Genomic DNA, 19,972 nt, shown 5'->3' on the forward strand with positions numbered 1-19,972 from the left:
TACAAGTTTCAGGAAGTAATATTTTTGCTTTCTTTTTTCCTAAAATGATTTTGGTTTTAATTTCTATTGTGATTTTTTCTTTCAACATTGAATTTTTTAAGAGGCTTTTTAAAAAAAGTACTTTGTAGTTACATTTTTGCTGATGATTTCTAACATAATTGCATTCTGTTCAGATAATGTGGTTGATGATGTGTCCTTGGGCATTTCTTGAGCCTTGCTCTATGGCATAGTAGACTTTTAGATTTTCAAAGTGTTTCAAATACTTATTAAAAGAATATATGTTCTCCAATCACTGGATATGATATTTTTATGTGTCTGTTAGATCAAGCTTGATAATTGTGTTATTCAAATATTCATTTCTAATTTTTTTAGTCTCACCATAATGATGGGTTTGTTCATTTATTTCTTATAGTTCTGTTACTTTTGCTTATATATGTTGAAGTTAGGTTATTAGGTTGTATTAAGTTCAGAATTGTTATATCATAGAAGTGTTTTTAAATGTTTGTTACAATGAAGTGACTCTCTTTATTAGTCATTAAAGGAAAAAGCATTAATTGTATGATATTCGTATAGGTATCTAACTTACATTTTGTTGGCATTTACCTGGTTAATCTTTTTGCATCTTTATACTTTCATCCTTCTGTGTGTTTAAACTTTAAGCATTTCTTACAGACAGCATATTGCTTAATTTTGTTGTATTATCCTTCTGAAAGCCTTCATCTTTCAGCTGGAGAAATGGGTCCATTTATTGTGACTGTTGATATGCTTGGGTTATATCAACCATCTAATTTTTGCTTTCTGCATGTCCTAATTGCCTCCATTTATTTTTTTCTCCTCTCTTATTTGACTAATTACATCGTTATACTTTCATTCCTTTTTCTTTTAGTTTAGAAATTACATTTCTTTCTTTAGTTATCTAGATATTTTAACATACATGTTTAACCTCTAATGTTAATCTATATCTTCAGTATCTTCCTGAACAATATAAGGATATTAGAATGTTTTTTTAAAACTCAGATTCCTCCCTCTAACTTATATGCTATCATTGCCCTGTATTTTAGTACCAGTATATGTTTTTAACCCCACAAAGTCTCTCTACTCCTCTGTTTTCCTCTGTCACCTTTTCCAGCTTCTGCTCCTTTACCAGACTCCTTCCTGAGTCCTCATCTTCTTCCTCTGCTCTTCCCCCAGGAAGTGAAAGTGACCTGTTCAATTAACTCCCTGACTTCCGAACTTATATTTTCTATCAGGCTGCAGTTTTTAACACTAGATCTATATATCCTATAATCTACTTGATATCTTTACCCTGTCTCATAGGCATTTCAAACTTATTATTTCAGTTTTGGATAACTTTCACCAACCTTTTGCCCCATACCTCAGATCTGTTCTTTTGCTTTTACGATCTAAGAAATTAATTCCTTTCACCAACTTACTCATCCTGGAAACCTAGGTTCATTTTTTAACAGACTGGACCTTCCCTTCACCATCACTATATGCACAAAGTTTAGTCAGTTTCACATTCAAGGATATCTTAAATTTGTTCCTTTCTTTTTATCTCCAACATCAAATAATCTAGTCCAAGCTATTACACATCTTACCCAGGCCAAAACAATAACCATCCAAGTTGTAAATTCCACTTGCGAAGAAGCAGTAGAATCTCTGTTATTTAGAACCTTGCCATTGCAAATTGGATGCACCATTGACATGTTAACTGGTCTCCCTACTTTCAATTATGTCTACCCCTAATTCATTCTCCATGTGACAAGTATTACAATTTTTGAAAATGATCTAATCATGTTATTCCATTACTTAAAAGCCTTCTGTGCTTCCTGATTGCTCTTATAATGAAAGCCAAATTTCTTAATGTGCCCTAGAAGCCCCTGCATGATCTCAGGCTTGCCTACCTCTCCAACCTTGTCACCACCCCATTTACTTACCTCACTGTAGTCATACCAGACTTATCTGATCATGGGACCTAAGGGCACAATCTCTTTCCTAATTCAGGACCACCACAAATACTCTTTCTACCCAGAATGTCTGGAGGCTTTTCTTCTCCTTTCATTACCTCTTCTCAAATACACACACATACACAATTCACACCTGTTTTACACATCCTTCAGACCTCAACGTAAATGTCACTTTCTTATGGAGTAATGTTCTTATGGAGTCCTCTCCTTACCAGTTCTAAGTCAAAATTATACCCTCTCGGGCTTCTCTGGTGGCTCAGTGGTTGAGTCCGCCTGCCGATGCAGGGCACACGGGCTCATGCCCTGCATGGGAAGATCCCACATGCCGCGGAGCGGCTGGGCCTGTGAGCCATGGCTGCTGAGCCTGCATGTCCAGAGCCTGTGCTCCTCAACGGGAGAGGCCACAACAGTGAGAGGCCCGCGTACCGCAAAAAAATAAATAAATAAATTAAAATTAAAAAAATAAAAAAATTATACCCTCTCAAAGTATCCTGTACTTTTCTTTCTTATCACAAATGCAATTATAGGGGTGTGTGTGTGTGTGTGTGTGTGTGTGTGTGTGTTTGTATGTGTGTGTATTTGTTTAATATCTGTCTCCCCACCAGGTGGTAAGTTCTAGAATGTCAGAGACTGGGCCTAATTTTTTCACTATTATGTCCTACTATCAAGTTCATTGCTTGGCACATGGACACTCATATACATTGCATGAATGAAAGATTACATGCCAGACCAGTCTGGGGAAGGGAGTTGGTGTCCTTCAACTATAAGAAGGCCAGAGACTTTATCTGTCTTCTTATACATAAGGGAGCGCATGATAGGTGATCACTACGTGTTTGAAGAAATAAAAGAAGGGGGAAGGAAAGGGAAGGAAAGAGAAAGGAGAAAGGAAATAGAACATGAGAAAAGAGAGGAAAGGAAATTGGAAAGGGGACAGAAAGGAAATGATAAAAGCTAAACCTAAATCTTGGATTACCGTCCTTGATCAGAAAAGGATATATCAACCTCCTTCTCTCTCACTTAGGGACAAAAACAAAAACAAAAACCCATGGGCAATGGCTGTTATCATGCAGTAAAATATGAAACTGCTTACTCTGATAGTTTTTTGGTGATTTTGTTTTATTTATATATCTGGTTGAGAGAATGAGGAATACCAGATGGGGTTATCCTCAGACATGCCCCCTTGAGCATGCACTTTTTAATCAAAACCTAACTTTTTTCAAAGTCTTATAAAGCGAAGATGCATTTATATGTTTCCTTGTTTAAATTTATGGATGGCTACTTGTAATCTCCTCACCCTCCCCAAGACTTGACTTTGCATACCATTATGTGGAATATTTGTAAAATTATATTTTGAACTATATATGTATGACTGATTAGATCTAATTAATCATTGCCTACTTATCTCCAAAATTATAGAAAAATATGTCGTAACTGCAAGTGTGGCCAAGAAGAGCATGATGTCCTCTTGAGCAATGAAGAGGATCGAAAAGTGGGGAAACTTTTTGAAGACACCAAGTATACCACCCTGATTGCAAAGCTAAAATCAGATGGAATTCCCATGTATAAACGCAATGTTATGATACTGACCAATCCAGTTGCTGCCAAGAAGAATGTCTCCATCAACACAGTTACCTATGAATGGGCTCCTCCTGTCCAGAATCAGGCATTGGTAAATAATAAGGGGATGGGAAGTCCTGGTATTAAAGTTCATGGGCTACTTATTTAGGGCAATTCCTTTAGTGACCCTAATCGACCTCAGGTCTATTATTTTTCTGGGGTCCCCATTACTTTGACTTACAACTCCTATTGGTCTTTTGAAAGTAAGATTAGATACCTCATAGAATTTTTGACTACCTAGATAATCTGTGTTAACTTATTCAAAGAAATGGTCTGACATTTTCAATAATTAAATGAAAAACAGATGTTTTGTATAAATCTAGGAACTTCTATGTTACTCTTGAGAAGATTTCTCTTAAGATAGTTAAGAATATCTAAAGAATAGAATTTTCTTTCATTTTTTATAATTCAAAAGATGTTCAACACTATATTTCTTTTACTATGTAAGGCAAAAAAATGCAATTTTGTGTCAAGGTACTTCCACTAATACAACAACTAGAGGAGACGTTTGGAAATCTTTTAAGAAGGTTAGTTAAATCATAAGAGTGAATCTTGTGATATCATTTTCTTATAGTGATGAAAATACTGATGATCCTTAGACCATTCTAAACATGCTGCCTAAAAAATTGTATTCTCTTGCAACTATACAGTTGTGTTTTTTTGGTTTTTTGGGGGGTTTTTTTGTGGTACGCGGGCCTCTCACTGTTGTGGCCTCTCCCGTTGCGGAGCACAGGCTCCGGACGCGCAGGCTCAGCGGCCATGGCTCACGGGTCCAGCCGCTCCGCGGCATGTGGGATCTTCCTGGACTGGGGCACGAACCCGAGTGCCCTGCATTGGCAGGCGGACTCTCAACCACTGCGCCACCAGGGAAGCCCTTTTGGTTTGTTTTTTAAAATTTTTATTCGAGTATAGTTGATTTACAATGTTGTGTTAGTTTCAGGTGTACAGCAAAGTGATTTTAGCACATGTAAACATTAAAAGAAACTGGAAAAGAGAAAAGCTTTAATTTCATGAAGAAAAATGTGTTCATTTTTACTGACCTCAATCTATTTATTGTACCATTTTTAACGTGTTAACATCTCAAGATATTAATATTATGAAGATCAATTGTTAGTAATGGATAAAACTGACTTCTTTCTTCAGTATTTTGATTCTAATGAGTGTTGTAAAATATCATTTATATGATGGCCAAGGCATCTCCCAGTTAACACCGGTCTCCTTGTGGTCTAGGCCAGGCAGTACATGCAGATGCTGCCCAAAGAGAAGCAGCCAGTGGCAGGCTCAGAGGGGGCGCAGTACCGGAAGAAGCAGTTGGCAAAGCAACTCCCTGCTCATGACCAGGACCCTTCAAAGTGCCATGAGTTGTCTCCCAAAGAGGTGAAGGAGATGGAGCAGTTTGTGAAGAAATATAAGAGCGAGGCTCTGGGAGTAGGAGATGTCAAACTACCCTGTGACATGAACGCTCAAGGGCCCAATAAAACATACATTCCTGGAGGGGATAGAAGCACCACGACAGCGGTAGGGGCCATGGAGGACAAATCAGCCGAACACAAAAGAACTCAGTATGTAAGTGATAACAGTCACCATGTTGGGCCAATTGGTATATTTTACAGGTTCATTCCATTTCTTTGAATGGCTGGTGGGGGGGCGGGGCCGACGGGGAGGAATACAGTTACTCTGTTTCCAAAAGGGAGTAGATGAGGGAAATAAATTGAATTATAATTCAGTTTAGGCTTATTTTAGAGAATTATCTACCATGTTTGAAGCCTTGGTCTAAAGCCAGGTTTTCTGATTATCTGTTGCCGAAGATAATTGTGAGTTTTATGTATACATAGCAGTTAGCATTGGTGTCGTGCTGGAATACAACATACAATCTACAGTCTGTTTCTAAACATAATTTTGATGTTAATTGTCTATCTCTTCCCATAAATAAGAATAATACATGCTTAGGTTAATTCAGTTTTGCTTGTGAGAACATGCCTAAAATTCAAACTTAAATTTATGTGGCTATATGGTCAATCATACGTTTAAAAAGTCTCTCTAGAGAGGGATATTGAAGTCTTTTTTTTAATGCCTTGAAAGTAAAAGCAAATTGTGACACAGATGAACAAAAAATAAGAACTAAACTTACTGTAATGTGTTTCTCACAGATCCCGTTAGCACATCAACCAACAAGGCTTAGTCCTGTGTTAAAAAAAAGAAGAAAAAAGTACAATAATTTCTAAAGTAGTCATTTTTGAGAGAACTACTAAAATTGAAGTGAAAATTACTATTAGCCTTTTTCCATAAGCAGCTTTAATTCAGAAAACAGTGCTCTGTTACACACAGGGTGCAAGAATTAGGTTTGGGGAAGCTGGAGAAAGCCTAGAGATTCCTTTTCACAAATACTAACACCATATTGCCTACATGGACAAATTACTGATTTCAGTAGAAATTATTTCTCTTGAAAGTGGTTTCTCTGAATTCCTACTAAAACTGTTGATGAGAAATGCCAGTCTTAGGATGACTAGATTGTTTTGGCTGGTTTCGCTTTCAGTCCTGCTACTGCTGCAAACTGAGTATGAAGGAAGGAGACCCAGCCATCTATGCTGAAAGGGCCGGCTACGATAAACTGTGGCACCCAGCTTGTTTCGTCTGCAGTACGTGCCATGAACTCCTGGTTGACATGATTTATTTCTGGAAGAATGGCAAGCTGTACTGTGGCAGACATTACTGTGACAGTGAGAAACCCCGGTGTGCTGGCTGTGATGAGGTATGTTCTCTGGGGCCACCTAAATGCAGGCTCCTTTTTGCACCCATCTATGGTTTCTCCACCATGGTAACCAGGCCACCCTTAGCGAGAAGGTAAGATGAATTAACCAAGCATTAGTTGCTTTATTTATATCCAAAGAAGTTGAATGAAAAAAACTTTTAATTTCAGTCATTCTGAGTGTCCATGTTAACTGACTTACCTAATGAAATACTGTCCAGAAACGTAAAAGATTGATTTGAACTAAACTAAATAATCACCCAAGTTCAAGCTTTCGGTTGTTTTCAGACTTCACACCCCAAAAAGTTGACTGATATTCCTTGTGGATCTAAATCCCTTATTGATCTAAAGAACCTAGCTTGGTTATTTGTAGTAAAAAGGAAAAAACATGATTGATCTTATTTTTATCCTCTTCCCAGCTAATATTCAGCAATGAGTATACCCAGGCAGAAAACCAGAACTGGCATCTGAAACACTTCTGCTGCTTTGACTGTGACAACATCCTAGCTGGGGAAATATACGTGATGGTCAATGACAAGCCCGTGTGCAAGCCCTGCTATGTGAAGAACCATGCTGTGGTAAGAGACATCTTGGGATGTGGTAGCCTTGACCTGCCTTATTTAAGCCTCCTACAAAGGAGAAACAGAGAGCACTACTCTTAAGTAGGAAACACGTGATTCCTACCGTAGGGTGTTAAAATCCAGGTAATTCAAAACAATACATGCACTGACTAGGATGAACCACCTCAAGATTCTACCTGTGCAGTTTACACTATAAACTGCTACTTGATAATCAAATCCCCACCAAAAAAAAGTTCCTTAATGGGAGTGAGATTGATTGATTCTCATCATACAGATCAGATTTCACTTAAATTAAGGTATTTAGGGGCTTTTCATATTGCTTTAGTTCTATTTTAATGTTTATATTTCTGTTCTTGTTACCAGATCACCCACTGTGGCTTTGTTTTTGCTACCTGTAGATTGTACAGTGCCTATTTCTTAAACTCTCATTGAATTTATATATATAACAAAATTTGACTTGCATATTTATATTTATTTGCATGAGCCAAACATTCAAATATTTAATGTGAAAGTACATATATATATATATATATATATATATACACACACACACACACACACACACATACACCCTGCTTACACAGAGCTTCTGTTGAATGATTGCCCAGAGATAGATAAATTAAATAAAGAGTAGATAAAGAAAGAGTTGGCCATATGTGGTAAAGCTTATAACCCAGGGGGTATTAAAAGGATAGATGTTTACTTTATATGCAGATAAATAAGTACTAGTTAAAGATCTCCCTGAGCTATCAAGTAGAGGAGACTCCTAGCTAAGGAATAAAATGACATATTTATTATGTATAGTTCTCGGAGTATGATACAATAAAAATACGGTAAGAAGTTTTGGTGTCAGTGCCAGTTTTCAACCTTTACCCACTGCCCCCAGATATAATCTATCAGCTGTCATCTTCTATCAACTCTGCCTCATCGATATATCTCAGACTCTCACAGTTACAACTACTCTACTTCAGATCTTTATTTTTTTGTTGTTTGGATTATTGTAGTGACCTCAAATTTGGCCTCCCCACTTCCATTCTTCTTGTTCAAAGCCACCTTCCATAAAGATGGAAGATAATCTTTCTAAAATGAAAATCTGATCATTAAGCCTTTGCTTAATAGATCCAGCCCCTTCTTATCTGTCCAGCCATTTCTACTAGTTATCTAACCCAAATCATACATTTCCCAAGTTACCTGCATTTCATAGTTTATACACTGTGCTTTGTCTTCTGCTCACACTAATTCCTTTGTCTGATATGTCCTCCTAGTCCCTGTTGTTTTTTTAACTTATTTATTTATAATTTTTTTTTTTGGCCACGCCACACAGCTTGTCGGATCTTAGTTCCCCAACCAGGAATCAAACCCAGACCCCCGGCGGCAGTGAAAGCGCTGGGTCCTAATCACTAGACCGCCAGGGAATTCCCTCCCTGTTTTACTTGACTGTGCCTGCACATTCCTCCAGACGCAGTTTAGGCTTAACTTTTTTCCAGAACACCTTTCCTGATTCCCTACCCCAAGCTCCACCCCTTTCTCTCTGGCTAGGCTGGATGCCTCTCTTCCCACAGGACTCTGTGTATGCTTGCCCACGTGTGTGTAATTGTTAATATCATTCATCTGTCTCTTCCACCAGACTGTAAACAGCTGGAGGATAGAGCTTGCCTCTTTATTTTCACACCCTCAGTGTTCGTACTTAGGAAATGTTTGAGTGACTGACTTGTGTTTTAACATTTCTCATTTGCTTTGGGGGTCAACATGGACCTTCCTTATACCTGAGGATAAGATGTTGAATCATCATATGGCCTGATACGTCATTTAGCTAAAAAAAAAACGCTTCTCTAAATGTTGTTGCAACAATTTCTCTACAGAAGAAGATTATCATAATGTGCATTTTACACATTACAGGTATGTTACCTTGGTTTCAAGGAATAGAATGTAAACTCCATGAGGGCAGGGATTTTGTCTGCTTTTTTCCTGTTCTATTTCCAACACTAGAACAACACAGTAGGTACTCAGATATTTATAGAACAAAGCTGTAAACAGATGAAGCTCCTTTACTGTTACAAGCTTCTTTCCATTGCATTGCAATAATCATTGGAGAGGAATAACCACAGATATGATTAAAAAGAGAATGAGAATCTCTAAATTATTTAGCTTTATAATATGGCATGATTTCTTTTAGAAGGTTTACTTTCTCAGTAAGATACACTATTGCCATTTGCTTAATATTAAAATGAACATATCTATCCATCACCTGAATAAACCTTAGCTGATAGCAAAGAGAGGTACCCATGCAACATGCTAAATGATATAAAAATTGGAAGATTATCTAGTTCAGGGAATTGATCTGCTTAGATCTTTTAATCTTAAAAAGAAAAAAAAAAAGGAGTGAGTATACAAATTATTTTTAGACCTGAAGCCAAGAACCCAATTCAAAACAGGGCTTTTCTGAGGAAAAAATTAACGTGGAAGGAGGAAAATGAGAAATAACTTAGTTTGTCTCTTCATAGTCTCTGGAATTCTAGTCTCAAATGGCCACCCCCAGAATTCACATCTCTGAGATTTCACAGGATCCTCCTGCTAGAGAGCACATTACAAGTGTCATTATTAATTTTATATTGTGTATACAAATAAATAAAAAGTAGGAGGGATTGAAGGAAATAAGAACTTATTGAATTATTAGCGGTTTAATTAAGAATCCAGGAAAGGGCTTCCGTGGTGGCGCAGTGGTTGAGAGTCCGCCTGCCGATGCAGGGGACACGGGTTTGTGCCCCGGTCCGGGAAGATCCCACATGCTGCGGAGCGGCTAGGCCCATGAACCATGGCCACTGAGCCTGCGCGTCTGGAGCCTGTGCTCCGCAACGGGAGAGGGCACAACAGTTAAGAGGCCCACGTACCGCAAAAAAAAAAAAAAAAAAAAAAAGAATGCAGGAAAAATCTAATGCCAAGCAGAAAGTGGTGAAGTACATCATCTCCCTGACTGGTCCTGGAGTCTCCAGACCTTTGGTTGGGACCTGGGCAGCTTTCAGATCTATGAAGAATGAGGGATTGGTAGTTTTTACCTGGGATCATGTCAGACTTTGGGATGAACGGCAATCAAATTATTAATAAAACTAAATTTCATGAAGCCCACAACAAACCCTAAATTCCTATACCATTCAGTGTGCTAATTATTTTTTTTTTACCAAAACAATTTCCTTAGTTTTATGTGCAGTTGAACAGTAGTTATCACTTTTTTTTAATTACAAATGAAAATGTGAGTTTTGAAAAATTATAAAAAGATCTACAAACATGAGAGGGCTGAGATAAAGAAGGTAGATCATGGTCTAAGATCAAGGGAATAAAAACTTGAGTGTGAAATGCTTCTATTGTACACAAACAAGTTTTAAAATATTGAAAAAATAATATGAAATATAGAAAACAACAAAGGGCAACATTCTAAATAAATTACAAAGCTATAAAAAATGAATATACACAAAAGCAATTGCTTGCATGGTGCAGCTACAAATTAGGAGTATGTTTGTAATCAAAACACTCATTTTTGTTGTATTCAGGAATAGTGGATCGATAATGCAAAGAGAGTATCTCCCTTGCTTCTCAGGGAAGATTGGGTTGACATAACCTGTGAATTAAGGAGCTACAATCTCTGTAATTAGAAGCCTTGTAGTTCTAAAAAATATGGAAAGTATATTGCGGGTCTGAAGTGAATATTTATAACAAGGCCTCACTTCACACCCTAAGCCAGTTCACCCACTGAGTGGCAGCCACACTTTCAGGTCTTTTCAAGTAAGAAGGCTTAGGCTAAATGACCTTCCTCAACCCACCCACCCGCATCTCTCAGGAATTCCTGACAATCACATTAAGAGACCAAGGGTGTGGAAGATTAGTCACTTTGATGTAATGCTGGACAATCTTGTTGGTTTCTTCATTTGTTATAAAATATTTAAAACAAAAACTTTAGACACATTGATTTATAATATATATAAACAAGAAGGCATATGAACTATCTAGTGTTTTGGAGCTCTCAACTGGGTAGTTTTGTTTTCTGCTGTAATATTGCCAGTTACTCATTCATTTTCTTTCTATACATGTCCAACTAAAGAAGAAAATTATGTGTGTTTGTGGATGTGTGTATGTCATGTTTATTTGTACATAACATACATGTACACTGAATGGTATATGGAATGTAAGTGTTAATGTTCCATGATATTAGATTATACATAAATTACGACATGACAGAAGCCAGTTAACTACAAGTTATATTTTTAGTGCAAACTAATTATTCTCAAACACTGTCAGTATTTTTTGACTGAGTCCTTAATTACTTTGAACATGATTTTCATCTACTACTGTGTAGAAATTAGTGGTATTAATAATCTCATTTGTCATAGGTAAGACTGGTAAAATTACCACTTCAAAGCTTTAGTGAGTGACGAAAAATCTCTTTTTTTTAAGCCTATATTTTAGAGCAGTTTTAGGTTTACAACAAAATTGTGAAGGAGATACAGAGATTTCCCATATCCCCCCTACTCCCCTCACATGCATCGCCTTGAGCATTATCCACATCACTCACCAGAGTGGTACGTTTTTTAACAAGGGTGAATCTACATGGACATAAATCATAATCACCCAAAGTCCACAGTTTACCTTAGGGTTCACTGTTGATGTGTATTCCATGGGTTTGGACAAATGTATAGAATGGACAGATGACATATATCCATCATTGCAGTATCATACAGAATATTTTCACTGGCCTATAAGCCCTCTGTGCTTTGCCTGTTCATCTCTCCTACCTCCCTGTCCCCTACTCCCTACCCCTGGCAACCACTGATCTTTTTATTTTCTCCATAGTTTTGCCTTTGCTAGAGTGTCATATAGTTGGAATCATACAGTATGTAGCCTTCCCAGATTGGCTTCTTTAACTTAGTAATGTGCATTTAAGGTTCCTCCAAGGCTTGACAGTTCATTTCTTTTTAGCTCTGAATCGTATGAATGTACCATAGTTTATTTATCCATTTACCCACTGATGGACATCTTCCAAGTTGTGGCAATTACAAATAAAGCATCCAGGTGCAGTTTTTCGTGTGGACGTAAGTTTTCAACTCATTTGGGTAAATACCAAGGAGCATGATTGTTGGATTGTATGATAAGAGTAAGTTTAATTTTAAGAAACTGCCAAACTGTCATCCAAATTAGCTGAACCATTTTGCATTTCCACCAGCAATGAATGAGAGTTCTTATTGTTCCACATCCTTGTCAGCATTTGGTAGTATAGGAAAAATCATAAAACTTTTTTTTATAATTGCTAATGTACAATCTAATAGAATACACTAGAACCAAACACACTGCTTTGGAACTTGCTGTCAAGACTTTTTGCCGTGGGGATATCTTACAAGCACTGAGTCCTGTTTGGACTTCAACTGTTATTTCTCACAGTGTTCCACATATAGACCCCCATTAACAATTGTTGGCTATGAAGGTGAACGAGAAGAAGGTCATTCTCAGTTGTGTATCTCTGAGGTTGTCATTCTCAGTTTAATCTGCCATCTGAAGCAATGCGCTGAGTTTGTTCTAACATGAAAATGTTACCATCACAGTTCGATCTCTCATCTTCTTCTCTTCTTTGTATAATTGACTTAACAGGTATGTCAAGGATGCCACAATGCCATTGATCCTGAAGTGCAGCGAGTGACCTATAACAACTTCAGCTGGCACGCGTCCACAGAGTGCTTTCTGTGCTCCTGCTGCAGCAAGTGTCTCATTGGGCAGAAGTTCATGCCAGTAGAAGGGATGGTTTTCTGTTCAGTGGAGTGTAAGAAGATGATGTCTTAAGAGGAGGGTACCAAGCAATATTGAGCCATAGCTAACCAGAGTGGTCTGCATTTCTACTGTAAAATGCAATTTAGAAAAACAAAAGGAAGAGAAGAAACTATAAAGGAAACCAGGAGATTTTGTTCAGTATCTTTCTTTGATGTTTTTCCTTATCAAATTTTTCATATCAATTTTTAAAACCTGCTTTAAGCATTTGATTTTAAAAATGGTAAAGAGTTTACCTTTTCTTGGCTTTCCAGATGTAAAATCTTTTGAGTTGGAAGCTTGGGTTTAATCATTCTTCATATTCCTGCCCCTTTTGTGCCAAACACAGCATATATGAAACATTTAAAAGTTAGTATTTGAATGGAAAGATGAGCATTTCATGTTCTATATTCTTTTTCACTTCTTGTATAAAATGAAAAGGAAATTAAACTTGCCCTAATGCCAAGGGTCTACGTTTATTGCCTCATCATATTCACTGAATTTTGTAGCGATACACAATGAATTCTTTTGACAGAGAAAATAGAAATGCAGCATAGTATGAAGAGCCGTTATCATTTTAATGCCTATGCATTTGCTATTTCCTAACTTAGGCAGAGGTGGCTTTATCGCATATCTCTATTTTTTTTATTTGCTCTGCCTCTCAGTATTCTCTTTGTAAGCTGATGACCTCCATCTGTGGCCTTGAATATTTTATTGTCACATGTGGCATCCACACTTTTTAATTCTATAGATGATTTTTGGCTTGGACGTAAAAGCCAAGCCACTCCTTTATATTATGCTTTCAATCCAAAGAACATGCATACTTTTTGTATCCAAGAAACTATAACTTGTATTGTTTGCACTTGCCTGCTGTGGTTTGGATAGACTTTTTGCATGGTTTTCTTTCTTTTCTAATGGATACTGTCCTATGATGCCTTTTCATGGGTATATATCAAATGCCTTCTTTGCCTGTATACTTCCATCCTTAGATATTTCTAATGTTAATTCTGCCTTATCTACTTCCATACATAGCTATGCACTATGAAAATTAAATGGAATGAATGATATGTATATTATTATTCAAAATAAAGTCTCTTTCACTTTAGTACTTGTATCTTTATTCTTCATATCCTTTTCATTTCAGAGCAAAAAAATCCTTCTGCAATTAAGCATTTTTTACAGCAGGGGGCGGTGTTTCCAAGCATAAAAAAATAATCCCCCACATAAAGGCTACTTCTGACAAAACAGGACAGAAACTAGGCTTTTCATTATGGTGAAGGGATAAATTTTATGAAACTTTATAATAAATGAAAGCATTTAAATTGTTGGTTTTCAAGTCATGCACGAGTTTTTTCTTTCAGGAAAAAAAATGTCATTTTAATTGAAGTTTGGGAAAGCTGTATTTTCTTGAGGTAAGTCTAACAAGTATTACTCTTATACTCAAATTGCAACTCTGGTTTTCTAAGAATTTTTTCATGGCAGCCTATTGTGAAAAGGGAAGCAAATGTGGAATAGTTTTAACTTCATTCTTCCTAATATTAGCAGGTCATGAGATTTCTTTTCTTCTTAGTCTGAAGCATTTGTCATAGCAGGAGTAGCACTTTTCTCTGATACATACCCAGAATAATTTGATTTTTATTTTTTTCAGCTCATGTCTGTTTGGCTAATAGCGCTTCTCCTAAATTCCACAGCCAGCTCCCCCGGCCCACCCTACCCCACACTCACTAACATACAGATATCTGCACTTATTCCCTCTGCACTATGCCTTCCCCAGCCATGAAAAGAGTGTCTTGAACACATCACCTTATCTAAGAAGTACTCTAATCCTGCATACAATCATAGATATCACAGATATCCATCATTGTCTATAAATATCACTTTATGCTTTCTCTCTTTTACCCTTATCTCAAATGGCAACAGATATATTTCCATCTTTTCCATGAAGTTGAACAACTTAATTTTCCCACACATGGCTAAGTGGGAATAAATTGAAAAAATTTCTTTGCATGCTAACAGGCCTACTCCACATGTCTGCCTGCGCAGCCTGCACTCTCCTGCGGCTGAGATTGAATCAGGCTGTTTTGGAGATGTAGAGGCTCAAGAAATTTGACTAAATCCATCACTTACTACCTGAGACACTGATTGCGTGTCTATTAGGCATTTCCTAAAAGAATAAACTACTTTGCCTGAGAAATACAGAACCACTTATTTTGACTCATTACCCTGACTAAGTTTTAGTTTGGCTTTCTAATACAACAGAATGAACTGTAATGAAATGTAATGCAAGAGAATGTGCACCATTTTTAATTGTTAATCAGATTTTTTTTTAAAGGGGTTTTTCAAATACTTTGTCCTATAAGCACTTAACAAGAGTGTAAGATGGTTACTAGATTCTATAATTTTTATTTTTCCTCTAGCCCTTAGGATATGTTCACCGCCTCACTTTCCACCATCATTTTATATTCTGCATTGACCTCAATTCTAGATAATGGCTTACTTGGTACTGGCACCAGAGTTAAATCCTTCCTTTGCAATGGGGAAAAGATAGGAAAGTAATAAATATTTCTATCTGAATGTGTGCATTTTTTCCTTCAAAAATAGATAATGAAGAATAAACTTTTGGTCTACTTATTTCTTATGGGGTCAATAAATAGAAATTTCTATCATCCAAATCTCATTTACGTTCTATTTTTCAGATACATATAGCTTATCCATTTTTTGTACTCAATATAGCAGGCATTTGACTAACATGTCTATGTAGTTAGCAGTTGAGAGACCCTTACCCTGAAAGGGACTAGACAGGGAGGAAAAGAATACCAGAATATGAACCACGATAAAGGCACCACAGACAGTAAGAAAAGAAATGCCTTTTTCCCTTCTGCAGAAGCCAACATCTTGGATATTAAAAGGTATAATGATGACTTCTGATTCTCTTATTCCCCTGTTCAGCCGTGGGTACTTGAGAATAACAATGTTGGATGAGGAAAGAGAAGGGAGATATTTCTTTCCTGAGACCCAGGAAGTTCAAAAGAAGATTTTGACACATCAGTTGCTAAAGTATATTGAAGTAATACATTTATCATCCTTATTGGAAGAATCAGACATGTTAGAATGACTAATCATGAACTCATTCACAGAATCTGCACATAGCCTATTCATCTCTAAGCAGAAGGATTTTGCTCTTAACCTTTGAATACAGTTGTAATTTTGAGAAATCAGTGGATTTGGTTATCCAATCCCTTTAAGAAATACAAGTTACTCAAAGAGACTCTAGTCATCATACTTTTTGGTATGGTATCTTTTTTTATTTTTTAAAAATTTTTTTGGAAATGAGGGGATGAGGGTTGTTTTTCCTTTAATGAACTCTATCTGAAACTTCTGTTGACTCTGAAGTCTTCAAGCACAGGTTTCCAAATCTGACTTTGAAGTATTTCAGCCCAATTTCACCAAAGGCAAGAAATTCATTATTGACTCATTCTTAAGGAATTTTCAACATGCAGTGTTTAAGCTCATCCAGCTTCACCATGGTTACCAAAGAGACACCACAGCCCAAGATCAGCATTAAGCCTCTGTCTCAAGATGCCCTGGCATATCTGAACTTGTCTTCTGGCTATTCACTTAATTCCTTGGAAAACTTATGACTCCATCAATGTCTCCATAAAATAGCACTTTACCACAAATTCTTACTAGATATGCCCTGCCCCTCCCTGACGTCTCCCGATTGAAGTGTTCAATGACAACTCTGACGACTGTACTGAATATTCACATATATGAAAGGGGTACATGGGTGTGTTTTGATCAAACAACCTGAAACACATTCTGGCTTGATTAATAGATTTTTTTCATATATTTACTACATGTTTAAATAGCTTTAGCTAATTATTTTGTCTCTTCACGGGGACAACATGTCATTGTAGCTTCTATTTAATCTGATAATGTATTTTGAAACCCTCAAAGCAAGGTATCATTAACCTTTTATATTGTTTTCAATGGCATTTTATGCTGACATTTTTGAAGGATGCTATTGATTTTTCTTCAATGATACTTCCCCCCAGGATATCTCGACCTTCAGACAAATAGCAAAACCAACCTATACCCTGGGGTACCTTTACTAGAGCCAGCCATTATTGAATGCAGAGACATTCGAGTTGATGTCCCCATAAGTAGTGACTAACTGTGAAGGCAACATGGTATAGTTCAAAGGCGGGCTGGGGTCAGGAGTCTAGAGACCTTCTGGCTAAGTCCCACTGATCCTCTCCTCCTCACAGTTACACTGAGTAGGACAGAGGACAAGATTGTTGGATTTGAGGAGTCTAGGAAATAATAGGCCCAAGTGTGGGTTGGACATCTATGAATATATTGAAGTCACCAAGAATAAAAACAGGGAAATCAGTGGAGAGAAGAGTGAGCCAGAGGCTAAAGTCATTTAAAACAAAAAACAAAAAACCCATGAAGGAGTGTCCTGGAATTTGATAGAAGATGGCATCTAAGGGTAGAAATGGGTGGTAAAGTCTGTGGCCACATACTAGATATGCCTCAAAGAGCTGTGATTGTGAGGAAACAAAAAGGAATTAGTGGAAATAACAATGGAGAATGAGGACGATACCTACCCCACTGGCATTGTGGAATGCCCATATGGGAGGAAAAGTAACTGGCCTCTACTTGAAAGGTCTGGAAGGAAAACCAGGAGTCAGTTGGAGCAAGATGAAGCTGTTGAGAGTACAAGGGAGTTTGCAGTTCACAGAAGTTGAGCATAGAGGTAAATTTAGGGAGTATAGGAAGGGATAGAGCCAAATTAGGGGATTTGCAAAGTAGAATGGATATCAGGTTTCCAAACGAGGCCAAAAAAAATCTAGATACCTGGGGCAAACGGGACTGAGGGGCATACCAAGGCTAGTTTGCTAGAGGAGGAGAAGTAATCAATTAGGAATGCTTTTGGTTGTAAGTAACACAGTTAAGAGTAGCTTAAAGACATAGGCTAGCCCAAATTTGGCTCAGAACAAGCTCTTTTTAATCTCTGTGCTCTGCTATCCTCTATGTGTTGCATTCCATTCTCAGGTTTGTCCTTTCATTCAAGCACCACTCCCTCACATAACAGCATCCAAGATACAAAGCAGAGCAACGGCAAAAGGTTTTACTTTCTTAACAAGGAGATAAATCTTTCCCAGGAGGCACCAGCAGACCTACATAACTTCTCCATTTCATTGGCTAAAACTAGTTCACATGCTCGTCCCCATCTGAAGAAAAGGAAAATAGTAGCTATGGTTGAGTTATCCAGTCATAATTCATACCATGAGAGCTGGGCATATGGCCACCCAGAAGAAAATTAATGTTCTGATAGAGGAAGAGAAGAAATGGCCGTTGAGTAGGCGAATGACAAAAACCAGTAAGGTGAATGATGGTTTAGAGTTCAGAGTCTTTAGCTGGAAGGTATGAGATGCCCAGGCAGCTGTTTAGTTCTGAAGCTTGGGGTTTCTGTTGGCCTCTGAGATGAGCCAGGGGCATCATTTGGGGGCACCTTTCTTAGGCAGGATGCCACTTACGTGGCGAGAGATGACATGGAGTCAGAGACACTGTGAAGTCCTTGGGGTGACATTACTAGATTTTGCTTGGCTTGCTCCCCCCACCAGCTCACTCTACCCAATCCATTTTCAAGCTGCAGGACATTGTTACTTCCCCTGTCAAGCTCCCTCACACTCTCTTGATTTCTCTCTCTCTCTCAACCTATAACTTGTTCCTTGGTGCCCCTACCATGCTGACTTATCTGGCCATCTGAAACACATTTCAGTCTGTCTGTGCCTGTCTCTCCAAGACCATAACCAACACTTTAGTGGATAACCTCATTGTTTCTCATCAGGGATATTGTAAGTTCCTTTCAAGCCCTCCTGTTGATAGTCTCACCCTCTCACCCTCATTCTAACTCAGTGGCTCACAAGCTTTAGTATGCAGTTTTGTCCAATAGAACATGAACAAAAGTAAAGCAGTCCCCTTCTAGGCTTGGCCATTAAAACTCAAGATCCCCTAGAAGATGGTGGAGCCAAGAAACAAAGAAGGCCCTTGGACATGCATACTGGAACATATGTGAGCAAGAAACAAGCTTTTACTGTTTTAAGCCACTGAGATTAGGTTTGTTTGTCATAGGAGTTAACCTTTCCTAACTAATACAGATAAATAAAGCAGACTTTTTACTCATTTTACAAACATCCCTTGACTAGGTCATGTGTTATATTGGGATGCTGGGGAACTGGGGGTGAACAAGGCAAGACTTCTGCTCTCAATTCTCCATAGTCTCATGGAAGAGATAGATAAGTAAACAGAAATTAAAGTAATGAAGGGGACTTCCCTGATGGCGCAGTGGTTAAGAATCCGCCTGCCAATGCAGGGGACATGGGTTCATTCCCCGGTCTGGGAAGATCCCACACGGCACAGAGCAACAAAGCCCATGAGCCACAACAACTGAGCCTATGCTCTAGAGCCCGCACACCACAACTACTGAGCCCATGTGCTACAACTACTGAAGCCCGTGTGCCTAGAGCCTATGCTCCACAAGAGAAGCCACCGCGATGAGAAGCCCGTGCACTGCAATGAAGAGTAGCCCCCGCTCACCGCAACTAGAGAAAGCCCGCATGCAGCAACGAAGACACAATGCAGCCCAAAATAAATAAAATTAAATCTTTAAAAATAAAATAAAATAATGAAGACCTGTCCCCAAGAGAAGACAATGGAAATGATCCCAGAGTGACTGTGATATTGAAATGTCTTCTCTGATAGCAGAAGTTATTTTCACTGTTTTCTTAGGTGAGTGGATGGATAAATAGAAGAAACACTGCAAATACAGAGTCTAAAAGACCTATCACAGTGGGATAGAAGGACAGGGAGGAGTCAAGGACAGCTCCGAAGCCCCAGCCCCGCCAACTGGAAGGATGATGGTAACAACCACAGAGATGGGAAATCCACTTGTGGAGGAGCTAGGTTGAGAAAAAAATGATGGGCTAGCTTTGGAACATGTTGAACTTGAGGCAGGTGGAAGGGTACAGTTTAGAACCTGAAATCTGATGCTCAAGAAAAACCTGTGGCTGCAGATGTAGATAAAGAAGTCAATGGAGGGGCTTCCCTGGTGGCACAGTGGTTGAGAGTCCGCCTGCTGATGCAGGCGACGTGGGTTCATGCCCCGGTTTGGGAAGATCCCACATGCCGCAGAGCTGGGCCCGTAAGCCATGGCCACTGAGCCTGCACGTCCTGTGCTCCGCAACAGGAGAGGCCACAAC

General features: G+C 38.2%; 2 protein-coding genes across 8 annotated transcripts in view; one reads left to right on the forward strand and one right to left on the reverse strand.

Annotated features, from left to right (window-relative positions):
- The window catches only part of TES (testin LIM domain protein), a 47,799-nt gene extending 34,002 nt beyond the window's left edge, over positions 1-13,797 (forward strand). The window contains exons 3-7 of the mRNA XM_060020771.1: positions 3,384-3,636; positions 4,815-5,150; positions 6,121-6,336; positions 6,753-6,911; positions 12,552-13,797. Coding sequence (XP_059876754.1) covers positions 3,384-3,636; positions 4,815-5,150; positions 6,121-6,336; positions 6,753-6,911; positions 12,552-12,740 — 1,153 coding nt within the window. The 3' untranslated portion in view covers positions 12,741-13,797. The remainder of the gene's footprint in view (positions 1-3,383; positions 3,637-4,814; positions 5,151-6,120; positions 6,337-6,752; positions 6,912-12,551) is intronic.
- Positions 1-19,972, reverse strand: part of TFEC (transcription factor EC) — a 668,004-nt gene that overhangs the window by 283,420 nt on the left and 364,612 nt on the right. For all 7 annotated transcript variants that reach the window (XR_009520665.1, XM_060020780.1, XM_060020779.1 and 4 more), the window contains exon 4: positions 5,716-5,768. The gene's annotated coding sequence lies outside the window, so the exon portion shown is untranslated. The remainder of the gene's footprint in view (positions 1-5,715; positions 5,769-19,972) is intronic.

This window comes from Delphinus delphis, chromosome 9 (genome assembly GCF_949987515.2).
Source record: "Delphinus delphis chromosome 9, mDelDel1.2, whole genome shotgun sequence".
NCBI lineage: Eukaryota > Metazoa > Chordata > Mammalia > Artiodactyla > Delphinidae > Delphinus > Delphinus delphis.